Genomic DNA, 20,271 nt, shown 5'->3' on the forward strand with positions numbered 1-20,271 from the left:
GCCCACATAGTGGTTTAGAGCCCTTGAGACATGCCAGTGCAACACAGACACGGCTAAGTCAGCTACAGTCTAGAAACAAGGGATCAGGGTCCAGGTACCACAGCACAGACATTCATAGTACCTATCATCCCCCATGCTGGCAGTAACAAAGTGTTGTCCAACAAGTGTTTTTGCCGCATTCTAAACAGGGCATGTTGTAGTGAATCTTTTGAAATGTGCAGCTGAAATACCTGCAGCACATTGGCCAGAGAATCTCACTTACGACTCTTGAATGAAATTCATTTTGTCTCTATGAGTGAGATTATGACTTTCTACTTCTCATTGCAAGGCAGATTATCCAAGCATTAAATAATTTCTGTGCATTTTCTGAACCATTTCCACCTTTGTTAACATGCATTCTGAAGTGTGGACGTTACACCCTGAGGAAGAAAACAGCAAGCAGTGATCGCACTACTGCTGTCACCTGGAGGTATTACTTACCTCCTTTCTGTTCCCACCAGATAGTCCTCTAGCTCACTAGAACAAGGCCAGCCTTCAGTCTCCTGGATACAAAATTACTGACAGAGCCCTCGGTCTCTTTTCTAGGTCAGTGCATAGAGAGTATACAGTTTCCCCAGTGTTCTTGGCTGTTCTTTAACTTCTTGCATGTTAAGTAGCATATTGTTCACATGAGCCCATGCCCTCAAATAATCCAAAATAAAGCACAGAACTGACTCATACAAATCAGTATTTACAACTTCATCAATTTCTGTACCCTCTACATGTTGTTAAATGTTGCTGATAATTATTATAAAGAAGCAGCAGAGAACACATGCAGAGAAGTCTCCTTAGACAATGATTTCATTTGCAAGGAATTTTCAGAATCTGCTGATCAAATAGTTTTTAAATCACTTGGTGCGCTACATTGATTCCACAATTATTTTTTGGTCAGAATGCTGTGGAATATAGTGCCTCACAGAGCTATAACACATTAAGAGATTATCCCTGTCAGAAAAAAGCTTTTGATCTCACTTTTATCAAACAAATCTGATACTTTTTAAGAGACCCACTGTACATAAAACTAATATGACTGGCACTGATTTCTCAGTTCTTTACTGACTGCATTCTGGATCAACACTGATATTAACCAAATTAGGCACCAACTAAGGGCTCTACGAATTTCCTTCTCATCTTCTCTTTGGCATATGCCAGCTATTTTCCAGTTCTTTGGAACTTCCCTGTTATTTCCAAAATTTTTAAAAAATTAACCTTGGAAATTTCTCCAGAAATTATTTTAATACTTTTGCAGAAAAACACTAAATATTTCTGCCTTTTCTGCATTAAAATTTCCATGTGTAGTATACTCAGTATCCATATTCTGCATGTCTCAAGAGCCACTAATCCTCTACCTTTACTAAGACATGGAAGAACTCCAAGGAGAGATACTTGAGTCATGCTTTCCAAGAGGCACTAAAGATGGACTGGATATTTTGTGGGTTTTGAGACAAGATGATGTTCCAGGCCCTGCTCTGTTGCTCAGAGTGGCTCTTCTCCACACTCACCCAGGTCTTGCTCTGTATCATGTACTTCCCCTCTTTTAGCTTCATACCTATTTTCTTTCTCCCCTGCTTCTTCCCTAAACCATCCTTTGTGTCCTGTATCTATCATTCTCAGGCCCTGATGGGTGTTTTAGTAACACATCATACTGAATAGTTAATTAGCAAGAGAAGCAGAGTGAGAAGCAACAGACAAGTCATCCCAACATCTTCATGCCATCCTTGCCCCTGCTGTATTGCGCAGCCAGCAGAGCTCAGCATGGCATGTACTTAAATCAAGCCTTTACTGGAAGGTAGAAGCTGAAGTGAAGAAGGTCCAAACCAACCTCTGTTATAATGGCTTTTTGCTCCTTGACTCTCTTGGCTTCTTCTGAACATTGTTCAAGACTGAAGACCTTGGAGAGGGGCAGTGGTTTTCCACTTCGGCACAGAATGGCTTGGCACGTCCCCACATTGGCCACCGTCAAAGAAAAGTTGCTGGCTGGATCAGTCACATCATGACGAATATAGCAAAGGACAGCAGAGGAGCCCAGCTTCTGCCCAGCCATGCCCAGTTTCCTGTTGGAGGAGAAGGTGTAGGAAGGCTCCATACTCCAATGACAGGCATTCTGGAGGGCTGCCTCACCCCACAAAGCACATTAAGTGATGCGCCTGTGCAAGTCCCACTGGGACCAGCTCGCTCACTGTCCTACCTGTGGGAGACCAAGAAGGTGTTGGACATGAACATCATGTCTGACTGCTGTACCTCCTCCAGGAGTACATCAGCCATGGTGCACTGCAGCAGACGTGGCAACTCCTCGTTCTTGTCACCATCAAACATGCCATACACAGCCTCCACCCCCTCTGCAAAGCTCCCCAGGGCCAGGGATGACACACACAGCCTGTCAGAAAAGCATACAGGCAAAGTTAATCTATCTCAAAGGATTATATGGTCCCCATCACCACAGCCATCAGGCACCTTCCTATGAGTGCTGTTCTCACAGGGCAGCAAAGCCACTGTCCCTTTGCCCACTGCTCCATAACATGTATAGCTACTGGTTACTACTGGAACTCCTGGACTCTCCTTGTCCACACTGGGGAGACGGCAATGGGCACAGCCTGCAAGTGAGAGCAAAAGCATCTTGCTAGGGTGAGAAGCAAAGCCCAAGCATCCCAGAATAAGCATGAGAAATGAGGGAGAAGACAACGAGGAGACTTGAGTTACTAGGACTGAGAAAGAGATCCAGGGAGACAGAGGGATGGATGAGCTACCCAGTAAAGCAAGTCTGCTTGGGCGCTAGCAGTGCGCCCAGCCTAGCACTCTGAGGACACAAAGCATCAGGGTCCAGCAGACCACAATACTCACTTATTTCTTTGGCCTGCCATCTCAGCTACCCCATGACTCCAGAAGGTAGAAGTGAGTCCTGAGTCTGCTGTGAGGGAAGGCTTAGCATCAATCTTCAGTGTGGTAATGTGACTACAGAGAGAGAAGAAAAGTCATTCTCTCCTAGACCCCACTGAACAGCTTGTGGCCAAAAGACCACATACAGTCTAGAGTTTTAGACAGAAACCTGTGGAAAAAACTGCACCAAGGAAAGGAGATTAAGGACTTGGCCTTCTAGAAATGTGTGATGGCTTATATCAGAGACAGCTGGGAGACCCTCATACGACCTAAGAAATTTTCTTGCTCTGCTGACACAGACCCAGCCTTTGTCCTTGCCACAGGATAGAAAGCTTCAGCTGCCTTAGGCAAGGAACATTATAACATTTTGCAGGGTGCTGCAATACACACAATGGTATCCCATTTCCCCTCCTCGGACAGTGTTACCCTTCCCTGTGCAAGTCATTACAGGCCTGACATCTCAATGGCTCACCTGAAGATGTCCAGCGTCTTGTGTTCTAGCACCAGGTTTGTGTTTCCAGTCAGGTCCAACTCTTGCAAGGCACTGGGCAGTGCCTCAGGGATCAGGATTTCGGTTAATTCATTGCAGCTCAAGTCTACAAACTGCAGTATCAGAAAAGCACAATGAAAAAGGAACTATTTTCTGTTCCCTCACGGGATCAGTTACTCTAGTGCTCCTTCCTAACATCACGTAGTCCTTACCTCTATAGACTACTCTGTGACCCTTTCCCCCATGATCCTGTTATCCTTGCCCCACTGGAGACTCCACTGCTACTTTTCTTACCCACCACTCATCACATCCCACAAAGAGGCTGTGAAAAATGGGGCTGACCTGTCAGCAGAAGAGTAACTTATAAGCAGCAAATACTTATAACCTGCAATAGCCAGGACCCCAATATTGAAAGAATAGGTCTCACTAAAGATAATACAAGGCCTATACATACATACATTTACCTAGCTATGTAACACTCCCTACTGCCTCAAATGATGCATCAGAAATATATCAAGTCTGAGACAGATGATGAAGATGAATGAGGGATGAACCATCCTTGTTCAACTAAGAGAAGCGACAGATTTAGAACACGTATTCTGTACCCTCAGGCTGATCAAGCAAAACGCTGAGATATCTAGTTCCTCTCCTATCAGTTACTTTCCATTCTACCACCCAAACCTCATTCCGATACCTCTTTACTCTCTCCATAAGAATACCTGAATATGGGGCAAATGCAGGATCTCTGGAAAGATGCTGATTTCATTAGAGTGTGCAATAAGCGTATGAAGTAGCTTGCAGTTTGCCACTGTTGTGGGAATTGTTTTCAGTTTGTTGCCGCTGAGATTCAGCTCTTCCAAGTGCTCCAACTTACTCAGTTTGCTAAAAGAGAAACAAAAGTATACTATACCTTATAGACCAGAACTTGTCACATTCTGAATCTGCAGACACAGTATCCACAGACACTGTCCTTTACCAGCTACATTTCTGATTCATCAATAGGAGACAGCAAGTCCAAAGAGATGCTGTAATAAGATCTGGGGGTCCCCAAATGCCTGTCTTGGATTTATACAACAGACAGTTGTATAAATCCAGACAGTCAGTTCCCTTCGCCACTGACTCCTACAGTACTAAAGCAGAGGGTTGTGATATTTGAATTTGAAAACTTGCAGGACATATAAACTGCATGACATCACTTTCAAAGGAACTGCCAAAAGGGCTCTTCAACCTATTAATGAAACCATTTAAGAAATCATGAAAACTAGAAAATCTCAGATGATTGGAAAAAGCTAAGCTGTGTAAGTGCACTTTGTAGGAATAAACAGATTTATCTAGAAGTGGCTGTTTAGCCTGGCACTAGGTCCAGGCAGAATCACGGCAAGGCTGGCATAGATGCAATCAATACCAAATTAATTGTGCTGACATAGTTAATGACAAAAAAAATTACTTATACTTTTGTGTTAATGTAACAGAAATTGTTTTTTTTATGAGACTACAAATTCAGCTGACACAGAAGTCTACCAGTATAGCATTAGCTCTATACTATATTCTGTAGAAACAAATACATTCAGTACCCCATTACTGGATTGTAGAGGACACTAAAAAAGTAATAATGAATTAAGAATCATCATTCAGTGAAAGTTCTAGTAGGGTCTCTGCAACAGTGTATATCTGATTCACTGAGAGTCAGTAGATCAATGATTAATAATAAAAATATACACATATTCACAAAACAATACCTAGTAAAATTTGCAGATAAAAGAATCTGGTGGAATCACAGTTTCAACATATAGTAATATGAACTATTTGGTAACCTTAACAGCATGTGATTTAAATTACTGAAATAATGTTGTGCACATAGGAACTTCTACCAGCCACAATTAGAGAGAAAACAATCCTCAGAGTCATGGCTCCAAAAAAGGCTTATGAGTCAGATGAACTAGTACACAGAACAAAACAGTATATAATAAGATGTCTCCAGAAGGGGACTCAAGTAGGTGCTGGGAGCCCAAATTACCTCTGCTTTTGATTTTCAGTAGAGCTGTGTCCAGTTCTGCTATCCAAATACCCAGAAAAACATTGAAAATTGGAAAGGGTTCAGAGATGAGCTACAAGAATGATGTAAGGCCTGGAAGCCTCCCCACACACTGAGAAGCTAAAAAGGCTGAGACTGTTTATCATACTGAATAGAAAGCTAAAGGTTTCTTAAGCTACACTTGGAAAATATCTGATACTACATGGCTTTCATATTAGAAAGACAGTGTGATATACTGGTTGATGGAGGAAGTTAAATATTTCTCACCAAAAATAAGATGCAGACTTACAAAACTGAGAGCAACAGAAACAACTTACTAGGAACACATGGAAGTCTCTAGCCTCTTAAGTTTTTACATTAAGCATGGATTTCTCTTTATTTCAACTCCAATTATGAGCCTAGTATATGAATTAATGGATAAAATTATCTGACCTGCATTGGGCACAGGTTCAGACAAGCCTGGATGATGGCCTTCTGGCCTTTCAATGCAAGACCGTGAAAAGTGAGTAACAGCAGCTCAGCAAGCTGCATGCCAGTAATTTGAAGGTGTCAGAAGTACTGTCCCCATCCCCCCCCACCAAACACATTCACCACAACTCCTAGAAGGATAGGAACCACTGCAGCCAGCATTACCCTGAACCAATCACCCCAAGCAATGTGCTATTCCTCAGTGTGCCTCTGGGAACGGCAGGCTTTTGTCATCAAGCCTCAGAGATAGCATCTTGCTTTGATACTGATCCAGGCACAATCAAAGTAAGGCAGCCACATCTGGCTAGTAAGCACCATTTCCTTCACCAGCCTTATGTATTTACCTTGCAGGGAAGGTCTGTAGATTGTTGTTTGCCAGATGAAGGATCCGTAGGTTCAGGTGTCCCACCAAGACAGGGATGCATTGATCTGTGAGGTTATTATTGGTCAAGTAAAGCAGCTGCAGCATGCTCAGACTCTCCTCCCCTGTACATGCAGAGGGCAAGGACTCCAGGCTGTTTGCAGATGCATTCAGGTACCTGAGGCTAACCATAGCAAGTGCAAAAACCATCAGACTTCACGTCATCTAAACTACTCCAAATAACAGTAGGAAGAAGAGCTATACAAATGCCTAGAGTGACAGAGCAACAGCATTAGGCAGGAGGTCAGACAATACAGTGTAACAATTCTACTCAGATTAAGATTTATGAGTCTACAAATGGCTTATTAGCTACACAGCACTACAGATGCACACAGCATTTTACAATAAACAGTACTGAAGAGCTCACGAGCTGAGCCTCTGAGAGGGTGGGTAATACTGGTGGAAACAGACTACATAAGCTCTTACTCACAGTCTCTTAGGAAGGGATGACTCATGTCTGAATATATAAACATTTATGAGGGGTTGTTTGTTCAGTAAGGGTCTCTCTTGCTGTTCTCTGAGGACCTGATGTACCTTCCACCGTAACATCTGAGAATCTGTATGACTTCTCTTTTGCACCTGAATTTGTGCACTGGTTTAAAGGCAAAGCTCTCCAGGGAGTAATATGGTATTAGAAGTAGCTGCAACTGAAGCTAATTCCCTGTTTGGCTGGTGGGTTAGGCAAGTCTCTGTTTTCCCATTATTAATCAGTAACATGGGCTGATTCCTCAAATCAGCTTGATGACTTCTCTCATGGCACCTGAACTACCTCCTCATAAAGTGCATGTCTCATTATCTCTTATGCAACTGGCAATAAAGCCTACAGCACCCCACAAGGACAGTCACGTAGATGCCACTATTAGCCTTCACAGCTCCAAAGGTAAGGCAGATAGAAGACAACATGCTCCTGTCACTCACTTCAGAGCCTTGAGAAAGAGTGTCTCAGGGAGTTTAGACACCAGGTTGTGCTGAAGGTCCAGCACCTCCAGTGGAATGTGTTCTAGCAGAGGTGGAAGGGTCTGCAGATGATTGTGCCCCACCATCAACTTCCGAAGGCTCAGGCTGCTGAGGATCCTAGAAAGACACAAGGTTTACTACACCAACTTGGTTCACTCGTCCTCACATCCCCAGAATGGGAGAAGGGGATATTTAACCAGTTCTAATTTGACTATACTGCTAAAGAAAATTAAAATACAGTGATCCATAAAATGCAACAAAGAAGAAAAGCACATGGGGTAAGAATGCTTCCCCTGTGCCAACTTAGATTCCGAGCTTGAACAGCCTGCTCAGCCCTCCTGTTTAATTTCTGAGGCTGTTGTCACATTCTCAAGAATTGCAGTCTTTATTGAAATAAAAAGCCTCTATCCCCACTAACTGCAAAGAGAATTTCAGGAGTTTTGGGAAAGGATGCCTGAACACATCTGGACATAGCCTAGAACTGCCATGCCCATTTGGGTGAGGTGATAATTTGGAACTGTATCCTGACAGCCTTGTACAGAAGAACTTTGGACCCAGAAATGCTGGAGCTGCATTAGGGCACTGCTCTATGCAGGCCAATTACTTCCGTTTCTTTCTGTGGGCTGTGGTTTCTTAACATAGCTAATTATGCTGGGCAAAGTGCCATGCAAATGCAGAGGCACCAGTTTCCATATTCAAGTTGATGAATCCAGAGCTGGCTTGGGTATCTCCTCTCAACACTGTCTTGCATCACTTTGATACAATTCTGTTTTCAGATAACTAAGGGTAAAAGGCAACTTCACGGTGATCTATAAGCCTGTATGCAAGGCTCTTTATGCCACAGTCTGCTAGATTAACCTGATCAATGTCTGAAAGTCAAAGGTAGCAGAGTTCAAAGTGGAAGTAAGATATGCACCTACAGTGTTGAGGACAAACACATACTGGAAGAGCTCCCCAACGGATATGGTAAATTCCAGCACTTAGGAACCTTTAAAAAAAGCCTGAGTTTCTTTTCACAATATACATTTATGTGTCTGGATTCTGCAGATTCTTTTTCCATACCATACTTAAAATGTGTTTGTTTTCATCCCAGTGACAGGATGAGAGGCAACGGGCATAAACTGAAACACAGGAAGTTCCATGTGAACATAAGGAAACACTTTTTTACTGTGAGGATGACAGAGCACTGGAACAGGTTGCCTAGAGAGGTTGCAAGGTCTCCATCCTTGGAGATATTCAAAAGCTGTCTAGACAGGGTCCTGGGCAACGTGCTCTAGGTGACCCTGATTGAGCAGGGGGGTTGGCATAGATGATCTCCAGAGGTCCCTTCCAACCTCAACCCTTCTGTGATTCTGTGATCCATCTGCATGGCTAAAATTCTTTTCTAAGTTCTCATCTCGTCCCTGCCACATCATTTTCTTGCCTTTGAGATATAGAGACTTGCCTTTAAGAGCCATTAAAATGTTGCTGCAAAGATCATTTCCTATGCCTGCTGCTTTAACTGTTCTAACTGCTCTCTGCATTTCTTCACTGCAATCCACCCTTCAATTCAACTCAATTTCAGTACCATTTACCCTACAAATTGCCTCTCATTCTTTGCAACCACACCCCACACCAAACACGCTTGTTAGGCTAAAAACAGCAGTGCTTTGCTTCTCCCCATGATATCTCTGGTACCTTGGAGAAATTGTTATAAATATCTGCAAAATTCTGCTAGTTCTTGGTTGCCCTTTACTACATTTCTGCAAAAACTGGGAGAGGAGCAGGGATGAAGGAGGTGGCTGACTGTTGTGAAAGCAGCCTTTGAGATCAGCTATATCATGTCTCTGCGATCACCTATCAAAGGTAACAGATGAAACCTCTCCAGGGCAATGCAAGATGTATTAGGATCTCATCTATGACTGGCATTCACAGACACTATCATAACACAAATAAAGATAATTCATAGCAGCATGTTCCAGTTCAGCTGCAAACAGCTGCAGCAGAAGCCAGATGCACAGGATGAAATTATCTGGTGCCTCTTATTCAAGAGGCTGATTCAAAAGTCAGTTCTTTCCAACTTTTGAATACAGAGTATTTTGGACACTCTGCAACAGAGAAAGTTGATTGTGTCTCTGCACAACAAGGAGTAAAACAACCGGATTAGCACTGCTTCCCTTTCCCCACTCAGCTCCCTGTGGAAGAAAGCTCAGCTTTGTACAAAAGGTTTGCTGACCTTGACGGGAGCTCCACGAGGAGGTTGTTGCTCACATCCAAAACCTCCAGTTTCTTTGCTTCACAGGCCCAGTCTGGGACACACTGCAGTTGATTGCTTAGAAAAGAAGTGAGAAAAAGCTAGATATCACCACTCTGTATGGAACATGCCCTCTTTGAACACTGCATGGCACTAATGACAGCCAAACCAAAATCAACGGGCAGGAAATGAACAACAGAATCTGAGCCAGACACATGGAATTTATCTCACGGTTAGCTGTGTAATGCAAACTAAGCTGGTGCATGATTGGTAGAAAGTACCGATGCAAGACTCTACTGATCAGGCTTTTGTTTGTCTATAGCACTGGCATCAACAGAACAGGCTACACAATGCTACTCTGATAGTGTGCATCATCCCAGAACTGAAGCGAAAGGCGATCAGGTCCTCTGGCTCTCCCATTTCCATGTGTGATAATGCTACTCCAAGGGGAGACATGGGCAATAAAGCTAACAGTAGTGATCACTAGCAGTTACTCCAAATGCTTGCTCCAGAGGTTCCCATCATTCAGACCAGTCAGCTACCACCAGTTCAGATGTCCCTACCTGGCTTTTTTTGCTGCTTACAACCTATATCTGAAGGACAACCAGTCACCTAGTCAGGTCAAACTTGTTCAAAGGGGCTTCTGGTCTGGGACATTTTCATCATTCTTTAGTGCTGGGATTTCCAGTTCTATTGTGAAGATGAGAGTGTCTTCTCTTTATTGCTCTCAACTCTTTCAGAAGCTTAAAAGCTCAAAAAAAAAATGCTGCAATAATCAGCAAAGGTGTTCAGATATGTGCTTTATATTCTGTAGTGTAAAGTCACTTACCGGGAGAGTTCCAGACATGTCAGTTGACCAGGAACTGGATAAACACTGACAGCTGTCAGACCTGATGAAGTAAAGCAAATAATTGTGAGTGCAGAGCTCTAGAGGGAAAACAGCACAGAGCACACATAGCACGCAGCAAAGAACTAGACTAACTAGCAAGTGAGACTTGTAGTCTTACTCCCTGGACACTCAACATCCCTAATCACCCTTCCCAGGACAGGGTTTACATTTCATACATCTGCCATATGGTGCTACTTCTTCTCACCGTCCCATGCTCCATCTGCCACATGGGGCACCAGAACAAGAAAGAACTGTACCTCTGTGTATGGACTCCCTCCCAAAGAGATCTCACTGGAAGACAAGTTCCTTGGACAGCCATTCAGCACCACAATCTCTCCCTGTTACATGGCCTGTGCACCTGTATCCATAATGTGATCTCTAGGAGCTGACCCCAGAAGACCCATCATGTACAGTCTCACTACCGTAACATTGGTGTAACTATTTTTCTGTGTGGGAGAAGGCAAAGGGCTGTTTCCTTTGTTCCCAGGACTTCAGAAGGAGCAGGCAGGTGAAGGAGGCAAACAGACGTACAGTTGCTGTTGGCATAGAGGGCCCGAAGGGAGAAGCCACTCAGCGTCAACTCTTTCAGCTTATTCCGTTCACAGTGCAGCTGCTCCAGGCTGCTCAAGGAGCTCAGATCCAGATCCATCAACTGATTGTCTCGTAAATCCATGTAGGTCACGGATTTATTCCCCTCCAGGCTGTCAACTGCTGCTCTCTTCAGGTTGTTCAGCCTGAACACTCAGAGATAAGAGTTACAAGTCAGAAGACAGAACACTGAACACAGGGCATCAATAAGAAGAGAGAAGAAAGAAGAGGAAAGGAAGAGTTCTCCTGAAGACTAACCCCAAAGATGAGCACAGTGAGATGTACAAAGAGTAATGAGGGGCTTTCAGGAAGTGAATACAAAGAATAACAATTCCTGTGTCTGCACTGCTTTATGAAACATTTACTTACACTCATTCCCCAGCATTTAAGAGGTCCTGAAGACCACAGCCTAGAAACTAGAAGCCAAGTCAATGGACAGCTACGTAGCATAGACAGAGGAAGGTAATGCAGAGACTAGGTACTGGCCTTGCCACAATCAGAACGTTCTTTGTCCCTTTCTGAGAGGTCTGCAGATGGCAGCCTGAAGAATAAAGAATTAGCCCACCTCCAGAAAAAAAGGTAAAAAAAGGCTAGCAGAGACCAAAGAGCTACATAGCTCATGGTAGTAGCATATTCAAAGAGCAAACTAGAGGACTTGAGCCACATTCAGTGGCTCAGGCATTGCTCACTTAACCTTGTTTCTCCAAGTGAATTCTGCACACCCTCAGAAACAAAACTCCCTGAAAGCTAAAGAATCAATAAGAGAAGAATTACATCTGGCTTACCGCAAAATGTACTAAAATTTACAGCTCCTCTGGTGCAAGGGGAAAGGGACAACCTGGTCTATACATATGCAAGTTTCTCCCCTTACCTCAGATCTATGCTTTTGATGTGGCTCATACGGTTCAACGCTGCAAGATCCAGGGTCTCCAGCAAGTTCCCTGCCAGGGCTAGTTTGTCCAAGAGAATGAGTTTCTCACAAATTGCTGGCAGCTCACAGAAGTTATTGAAGGAAAGCCCAAGGCAACTAAGCTGCTGCAGACTTCCCAGCTCTTCTGGTAAGGATGTGAGAAAATTCCCATCAAGTAAGAAGGTCTGGAGACTGCAGCAGGGAAAAAAAAAAAAAAAAAAAAAAAAAAAAAATCAGTGAAGGGGAGTGAACATCACACTTAGCATTTTTAGTGAATTACTTGTACAGCTAGCTGTTCTCAGTGTGGTTATTTTTTATGGTACCTAATTGGTATTTCATTCTTATACACATAAAGTTACTGGAATACTTATCATTCTCACTCACCTAATGCCTAATATGCTTGGAACTGCACGTATGCAATACCAAAGAGTGCCAAATTTATTTTAGAGATAAACTTAAGGTTGTGCCAAATAATGTAAGTTAACATAAGCAAAATACAAATCACTACCTATGGCGTAAATATACAATATCTACTTAATCACCCAGATTTTTACAAATTAAGAACTCATTTAGCATGCTGGACAATCTTTAAAAGACCTACAACAAACTTCAAACAACAGCAATAACAGTACAGACCTATCTCACAGTCCTAAAGATATCCCATCACCTGGTAACAGCCGAAACATAAAAATTAATTGCACCTTCATCATCCAGTCTCTGAAGTCTCATATCACTATTATGGCACTTGTTCTAAGTTTAATCACAATTATTACAGTAATAAAGCACTGTTAACTTTTTCCATTCTAGTCTTCCATTCAGCCACTCAGAAAACAATATTTTCCATGGTAAAACTTGCAGCTTTCTGCTGCAAGATGAATTGTTTTAAAGTTTGCATTACTTTTGAGAATCAAAAAAAAAAAAAAAAAAAAAAAAAAAGCCAATTCCCTTATTATCACCAACTGTGTTCCAGCAAAGAACCTTCTGAAGAGCCCTTGACATGGAAGAAGTGAAATCTGGGGCCATGAGTATTGGAGAAAGGAAGGAGTCTATTTACAAGCAGCAGCACATGCACACTAACATTCTGTATGCGCTGCTGCAAGTTGCTCATGAGAAATGGACAGGTAGGTAGTAGTGTGAGCAGAAGCAAACTAGTAATTGCCTTCCTGCATGGTCTTTATTTGGAAGGACGTTACTCTGAGATTCACCTCCAAAAGGCAGAGAAATTGTCTACTTTAAAAAGCAATTGTGGAAAAGTAGGGGGTGGGGGAACCGAGTTGCTCTGCTGCTTGTTGGATGCCTCCAGACCTGACAGGAATAGCAGGGAATCACAGGTTCGATGAACAATGCTAAGAGCTGCAGCTGCTGTGTGCAAACTCAAAAAAGTACTGACTGAGCAACCCAGAGCAGCACAAAAAATAGCTACAAACTAAAACAAACCCAACGCTAACTCAAAGGGTGACAAACACCTCAAACATACACTAATCTCTCTTTTTTGAAAAGTCTGAACTGATGTGGTAGTTGATTCACCCTTTATGCTAGTTCTAAAGGTATTATATTAAAAGTAACTGTAAAAATCAGGAAAATGTTCTGTGCATTGTTTTGTAACTGTTATTACAACAGAATGCTATTTTCCAAAAAATTATTTATTTATTAACCTATAAGGCACCCCCATAATAGCAGGAATAAAAAAAGAATCTGATTAGAAGAAGATGCAAGAAGGAAATAGCAAGAAGGCAGGGAAGAAGGGAATGCAAGATGGCAGCATATGCAAAGAGAACAAGATGCATTCAAATCTATTTTGTTGTTGAGAAACTCTTCCTTTATATAAACCTGCTTCCAAGGAATGATAAATATAGTGTTAAGCAGCAGATGATGCATAACAAGAAATCATGCAAGTCACTCTAATTCAAATTAAAAGACAAAAAACAAAAAAAACCCATAAAACAGAAAAAGCTTCAAACTTACAAAACCTTAATTGAGAGTATATTCACATGCTTTGAAGCCTTCAAGTTACTGTGGTTAGCAAGGTGGCACCTGTGAGTCAAGTAATGGTAACTGACTGTTAAGTGCCCTCCTAGGCCACTCCAAATAGGCAAAATTCATTAACCTCCACTATTAGAAAAGTGATTTACACTGGCATATTTTACATAGTTAGAATAGGCAGGAAGTCATAAATGAAGAAAGATAACTTGCTAAATGACAGTGACTTTTTAAATGGCAACTGTATAAATATACTGTGATCTCTTAATTTTCAAGGAAAAACAAAGCTTATTGTACATCTTGGTTCTCAACCTTCTGCTAGAGTCAAATCCATGAGTCAGTCTTCATGGAGAGAGCAGGCTGCCCGAGTACTCGTACCTTCATAAGTAGCATCTCCACTTTGACTATGCTCAACCAAAGCACCAGGAAAGTTTATGACCACAGATAAAAGGAATACACTTACGTCAACAGTTTACCAATCTGATTTGGCAAGTGGTGAAGTCCATTACAGGAAATATTGAGCTCTGTCAGAGTAGAGATCTCACACAGTGATACAGGAAACTCTCCCAGTCTATTATGAGACAGGTTCAGGCTCTTCAACTGAGAAAACCTAATGGCAAGAATACTAGTTAAATCACAAACCTCCGTGGTCTCAGAAGCAAAAACACACAAAAACAGTCATAAAGGCTTTTTAAGCCTTTGTACACTGACTGATACAGTCAGCTAGCTCAATATGGTAGTTTCTACACAAATTTGATTTTAATTTACTGATATTTCATGTTTCATTCATAATGCTCAGAGTGGTCAAATACCACATTTTTCTTCAGAGATGGACAACATACTACCCTGATTCTACTCCGATTCCTGCGAGAATGCTGCCTAGTGACTGCTGCTATGATGATGATTAGGGAGACTAAAAATCTTCAGGTCACTAAATTTAACTTCAAAGGATTATTTGGAGTAACAGTCTACAACTGTGAAACTGCAAAAATAGGAGCTGAAAATGTGAACCAAAACCTGCACTATTTTGAAAATAAAATAAGAGAGGGGAATACCCTTTCAAGCCAGGCACAGTAGAAGCGTCCTCAAAAGCCTAGCAGACCTGTAAAAGGGAAAGCCAAGAAGGAGCTGACTCCATGCTGGAAACCCCAAAGACCTGTACCCAGAGGTCCTTGAAAGGGGTTCCACACTGGAAGTGCCACTTGCTTGGCAGACTGTACCACAGGTACAGTCTCTCAAGTACTGAAGTAGCGCTTACAGACGCTACAGTCCCACATCTGCACTTAACAGAGGGCTGTCTATTCCAGTTCCTCTATCACTGTCGCAGGTCCAAAGGGAGAGAATAAATGGAGCAGGGGCTAGGGTAATATGCAAGAGCATCTTCAAGGCACTCCTATCTCTTGTTACAGGAAACACAGGTATTTTTCCCAAGCAGTCATGTGACCGAAGAATGCTCCCCATTCCAAACTGGAACCATCAGAAATGAATTCAGCGGGGAAATTAATACTATACTTTTATAAAACAATTGTGAATCTACTCTGCAGGCACCGAAAAGTACTTCTTGTAGAACATATAGTTCATCAGTATGCTCCACCTAGCATACTTTTTGCTACGCAATAGTGATTAGTTCTTACCTTGAAGCACATGTTTTAATATAGGTAGATAAAACAACAAGGTATATTAACTTGAGGGAGAATATTACTGCTTCCTTGAGATCTCTTGAAGTATCTATAATACTGAAAGGTTTTGAAAATTTTTTTTCTTTATAAGGAAACTTCCTTTGAGATTCAGAAGAATAAATGAAGTGATCTTTCTGGGAACTATGCATCCTATTTCTCCATTTTACTTTGAATCCTTTTTTTTCTTTTTCTTGGAATAGGGAGCATATCTGAAACTCAGACATGGGGTGGTTTGTTTTGTGAAAGTGCCCTGTCTTATAAATAAGGGCACAGGCATTTTGTGTGTGTTGCAACTGCAAACAGACCCTTCTATGATCCGACTGAAAGACTAAGAGGAAGGATGCTGCATTGGTAACAGCCCTTCTAAAGAGAAAAAGTAATATGATGCAAAGATATCACGATATGAAAATGAGAATCTCATACACGGAACTTCACAACAATTTTGGATTAAATAAAAAGGAAACAACTAGAGTAAACATACAGATTTGAATGTTCTCATGAACTGGTTCAACTTTAGCAGATCTACTACAGGTCAAAGTTCTGAGTTTTGGAATCAGAAAATACTTCAAATGAAACTGCCTTCTCTGGAATTCTACAACAGCTTTTTTTATGGTACCTGCCCTTAGCAGCAGGCAGCTCTTCTCTGTCATTAGAATATTGTGCTGAAATCCCCCAAGAGGGATGGCATTAAATGCAACAGCATAACCGATTTCTAGAATTCATCCCTCTGCAGTGATATCAAAGCAAACTTTAAAGGAGCATAAGAGTTTCCAAAAGCTATATGGAAACTGATACATGACACAACTTGGTCTGAGACTCCTAGAGCAGACTGTCATATTCAATGGGGAGCACGAGGCTTAACAGCCTTTTTAGTTCCCATTTTGTTCTCTTCTCCTTTGCACCAGTATTCCCCAGTTGTAAGGGATGTAGAAATGGAATGAAAATGCAATTGTCATTCAAGCTGTATACATGAACGATAGGTAATAAGGATCCTGAAATGGTTGCAGGTTCCTTTCCCTGCAGGGTCATCAAAATCAATACTTCCATTTAGTAAAGTCAAGTTCTGCTTTCATTATGGCTCCTCGGTTTTGCTCTCACAAGGCATATTGGGATTACAGCAAAGAGATACGGAAGCACAGCAACAAATCAACAATGGGATGGCCACCCTCTGCTCCAGCAGCCCAAACTGGTGCTGGCCTTGAGACAGAAGGGGGTATCCTCTTCCAGATTAATGCAACATCCTGCTCTGTTGCCAAAGCATCTCAGTACAACTCTGTACCAACTAGTTAGATAACATATATATGTGTACACACACCCACACACACATCCATCAAAGAAGATCAGACCTGACAAGGTGTTCCAGAAAAGGGAGGTACTAAGCTAGAAGTCCTTTGCTTAACATTTTCTTTCTCTGAATTAATCCTTTTTGTTCCATTATTAAAAATATAATTAACTAGACTCCCAGAGCTCCAGAGTTTGTCTCAGAGGAAAAGATCTGGCCATTGCAGAAAGCTCTACTGTTCAGAACCGTCGGTCGCTAGGCACGGAAAACACTGACTGCAAGGTGAGCAGGTTTCTTCATTTGAGGCTGTGATCTGACAAACATCCTCAACATCTCAGAAAGAAAATCTGTTCAAAAGGCAATGAACAGCCTTATGTGGGCTACTTAATGCCCTAATTTATTCAAGATTGTTAGAAGTGAGGGCTCCTTTTATAGTTCTTATTCGCTTGAGGATTTTAGCTTCATCAGACATAGTCGCTGCTGGGAAAAGAGTCAAGTTTCTGACATGCCATATCTATTGTTAACTACATGCAAGGTCGAAAAAAATCTCAAGTCCCTTTGCTGATCCTATGAACCAACGATACTGCATTTTAGAAAATAAAGTTCTGACATAGCTTTCGACAGCATGCAATGTATTTGAAGAAAGAAGTAGAAAGCAAAAGCTTGAAATATTTTAAGCAGCTTTTCCAGTAACAGAATCTATTAGAAATCAGCAGTTAGAAAATATTTAAATAAGTTCAGAAGTAAAACAAAAACAGACTAGAATTTTGCTCTCAAAGAAACTGCAAAGAACTCTCACAGTTGAGCGATTTTTTTCCATATACCCTCATGGATACCCAAGCTTATCATTACACTGTTAAAAAACAAAACAAAACAAAAAAAACCCTGGTAATAGGCATCTAGAGATACAAAAAGAAACCAGACTTCAGGTTTGCAAGGTTTCTCAAAATGCGTTTCTCTTAAGGTACAACGTTTTCCAGAGACACAGCCATTTGACAATATTACTACAGGCTGCTTAATGGATTTTAGAACTTCATAGAATGACTTCTTGCTTTTTTTTTTTTTTTTGCATGCATAGCATATAGATATCAATGCTCTAATCTTCCTATGAATTGTTATGGTTTTAAGAATTTATTAAGAAAATATTTCTGTAATACTGCTTCATTTACCTGAGATGAATGCATCACACTTCCATACCATCATACAACTGCTACCTTCTTAAAAGCAGATCATTACAAGTTCCCAAAATAAAGCTGGAGTCTCAAGGCCCTCTGCCAATTCCAAATACATGTTAACATTAAGAACCTACTAAAACAGGCTTTTTCAGATCTGCACTTTTTCCTACAAACTTTTACCCACAACAGCAGCATTATGCTTTCCCTCACCTTTTATTTTATACCCCAAAATGCTATCTGTTGAAGTAGCAGTATACCACTTCTGCATCTTATTTATATAAATGGCATATCACTCTGCAAGATTCAGCTCAAACTTAAACAGAATCTGTGGATGGGAGTTCATGAATACTGTCAATTGTTGGAAGCTTAGGCCTGCCTGCAGCGTTTTCAGTTTCCTAGTCTCCTCATTTGTTAGAGCTTCCAGAAGACCAATCTTTTACCAAGACGTGCACATCCCACCAGAACGGGCAATTCACTCCCTCTTCTCCATCCCTAGGTGGACGTGTCCAGAACCCCCAAAGTAGTAGAAAAGTAATTCTCTGCAGACCTGCAAAGAGAGTCAAGACTCCCTGCTCCACTTGGTCTCATAAAATTGTGTCGTAGGTTGAGGTAGGTGATGTCCTGACTGTAGAAGAGGTGCTCAGGTACTTTCTCGAGGCTGTAGCACGAAAGATCAACCATGCTAAGTCGCAGAGACGCAACCTGAAAAGAAGGAGGAGTTGCAGCTGCGCCAACAATTTTTCTCTGATTCAGTCTAGTGATAATCTAATGGAAGGCCAAAGAATGCAAGTGGTAAACAAACCACAAGAAAATGAAAGAACTCCCTTGTACCCACCAAACACAGGTACAGTCCACGCAGGAAATGGAGTTCATGGAGTCTGAGTTTATGCCATTTGTTACTACTGTCTCTGCAAGCCACATGACATGGAGGCATATCTGGATATCAACAAGAACACACGGAAAGCCCTACTCTGCCCTGTATGTGCCATGGAGCCTGCCGAAAAGTTAGGCCATAAGAGGACCACCTCAAGGGAGAAAATCATCTCTCACTGAGGAAACTGTTGAGGAAGCATAACCTCTGTGAACCTTCCACATGCAAAGATGCAAGTGGCAACAGGAAGCAGCTGACTTTCTAGTTCAGTCCTTTAGGGATTACAGAACCTGTGCTTGACCTATCTATTTCTTCTGACCTTCTTCTGTTTGCTTGCTCAGGAAATATTAGGAATATCACTTCTGTTATGAAGGACAGCTTTTATAAATTATGGTTTTGCAACATTTCATAAAGTCTCTGCAAATATCAGATCTTCTTTCATTAAGTATGCTTTGTCTCCAGTTCTTAGGTGCTTCATTCCAGATTTTATGACTTGCATTATCCTGTAAATCATTTCACATTTCATAATTTTATATATAAATATAAACATAAATATATATTATAAATATATATATATACACACACACACATATATGAGGTTAAAGCGTGGCTCAGCATTGAGCTATCTCCATCTAATTGTGCTTTAATGTGGAACAAGGATACAACTCTAAACAAGCTACACTTCCCTGCTAACCTATGATCTCTGCGTTAGCTTCCAGCTATCAGTGTGGCCCCATGCCAGTCTGGGCCACAGTTCAGGCAGACACAGGTACAGCAGCAGGAACAATTCATAGGTTTCTAGGGCTATAAAGTCAGCCAGTCTCTGGGGTTTGTTCTAGCTACTCTGAACAGGTGCAATGGGCATGAATAAATGCAGAATTTCTAGTGCTGCACAGGCAGAGCACCAAGAGAATGCTAAAAGAAAGCCTCCGCAGCACAGAGCACACCAAAAAAAATGAAGAAAGCTGGAAAGGGTCCTGGGTACTTTCTTCAGTATCATGGCTTAATCTGTCTTCAGACCAAACCTATCAGAACTCCCTCCAGCCCTTTTGCCCACCACTCCAGCTACTGCGGCTTCCAGAGCCTCACCGTGGATGCCTGTCGGTGCCACCGCTGACATTCTGTCAGTGTTTCAAAGGAAACATGGTATGTTTGTGCTTGGGCTCCAGCAGATGTAAAAGCAAGCGTATACTGCCGACGTCTCATCTCTTCCACCTGCAATGGGAAAAATGAGAACAAAACCAGCTTGTCTAAACTCCAGCAATTTACAACTCTGCTGAAAATACAGTTGTAAAGTCATTGGAGAGAAACACAGAAGTAAATCGTTTTGAGCATCTTTCTGCTGAAGCGGATCCAATAAGAAATTATTTCTGGGAT

At 41.7% G+C, this 20,271-nt stretch overlaps 1 protein-coding gene across 2 annotated transcripts in view; it reads right to left on the minus strand.

Annotated features, from left to right (window-relative positions):
* The window catches only part of PHLPP2 (PH domain and leucine rich repeat protein phosphatase 2), a 52,528-nt gene that overhangs the window by 13,133 nt on the left and 19,124 nt on the right, over positions 1-20,271 (minus strand). For both annotated transcript variants that reach the window (XR_010885263.1, XM_013960151.2), the window contains exons 4-17: positions 19,984-20,109; positions 18,571-18,725; positions 14,351-14,497; positions 11,869-12,099; positions 10,941-11,143; positions 10,350-10,410; positions 9,503-9,598; positions 7,249-7,404; positions 6,254-6,454; positions 4,126-4,288; positions 3,389-3,519; positions 2,881-2,991; positions 2,228-2,416; positions 1,862-2,093 (exon numbers count right to left, since the gene is read on the minus strand). Coding sequence is in view for 1 of the 2 variants with exons in the window: in XM_013960151.2 (XP_013815605.2) it covers positions 1,862-2,093; positions 2,228-2,416; positions 2,881-2,991; positions 3,389-3,519; positions 4,126-4,288; positions 6,254-6,454; positions 7,249-7,404; positions 9,503-9,598; positions 10,350-10,410; positions 10,941-11,143; positions 11,869-12,099; positions 14,351-14,497; positions 18,571-18,725; positions 19,984-20,109 (2,202 nt within the window). In the remaining variant the exon portion in view is untranslated. The remainder of the gene's footprint in view (positions 1-1,861; positions 2,094-2,227; positions 2,417-2,880; positions 2,992-3,388; positions 3,520-4,125; positions 4,289-6,253; positions 6,455-7,248; positions 7,405-9,502; positions 9,599-10,349; positions 10,411-10,940; positions 11,144-11,868; positions 12,100-14,350; positions 14,498-18,570; positions 18,726-19,983; positions 20,110-20,271) is intronic.

This window comes from Apteryx mantelli, chromosome 10 (assembly GCF_036417845.1).
Source record: "Apteryx mantelli isolate bAptMan1 chromosome 10, bAptMan1.hap1, whole genome shotgun sequence".
Lineage (NCBI taxonomy): Eukaryota > Metazoa > Chordata > Aves > Apterygiformes > Apterygidae > Apteryx > Apteryx mantelli.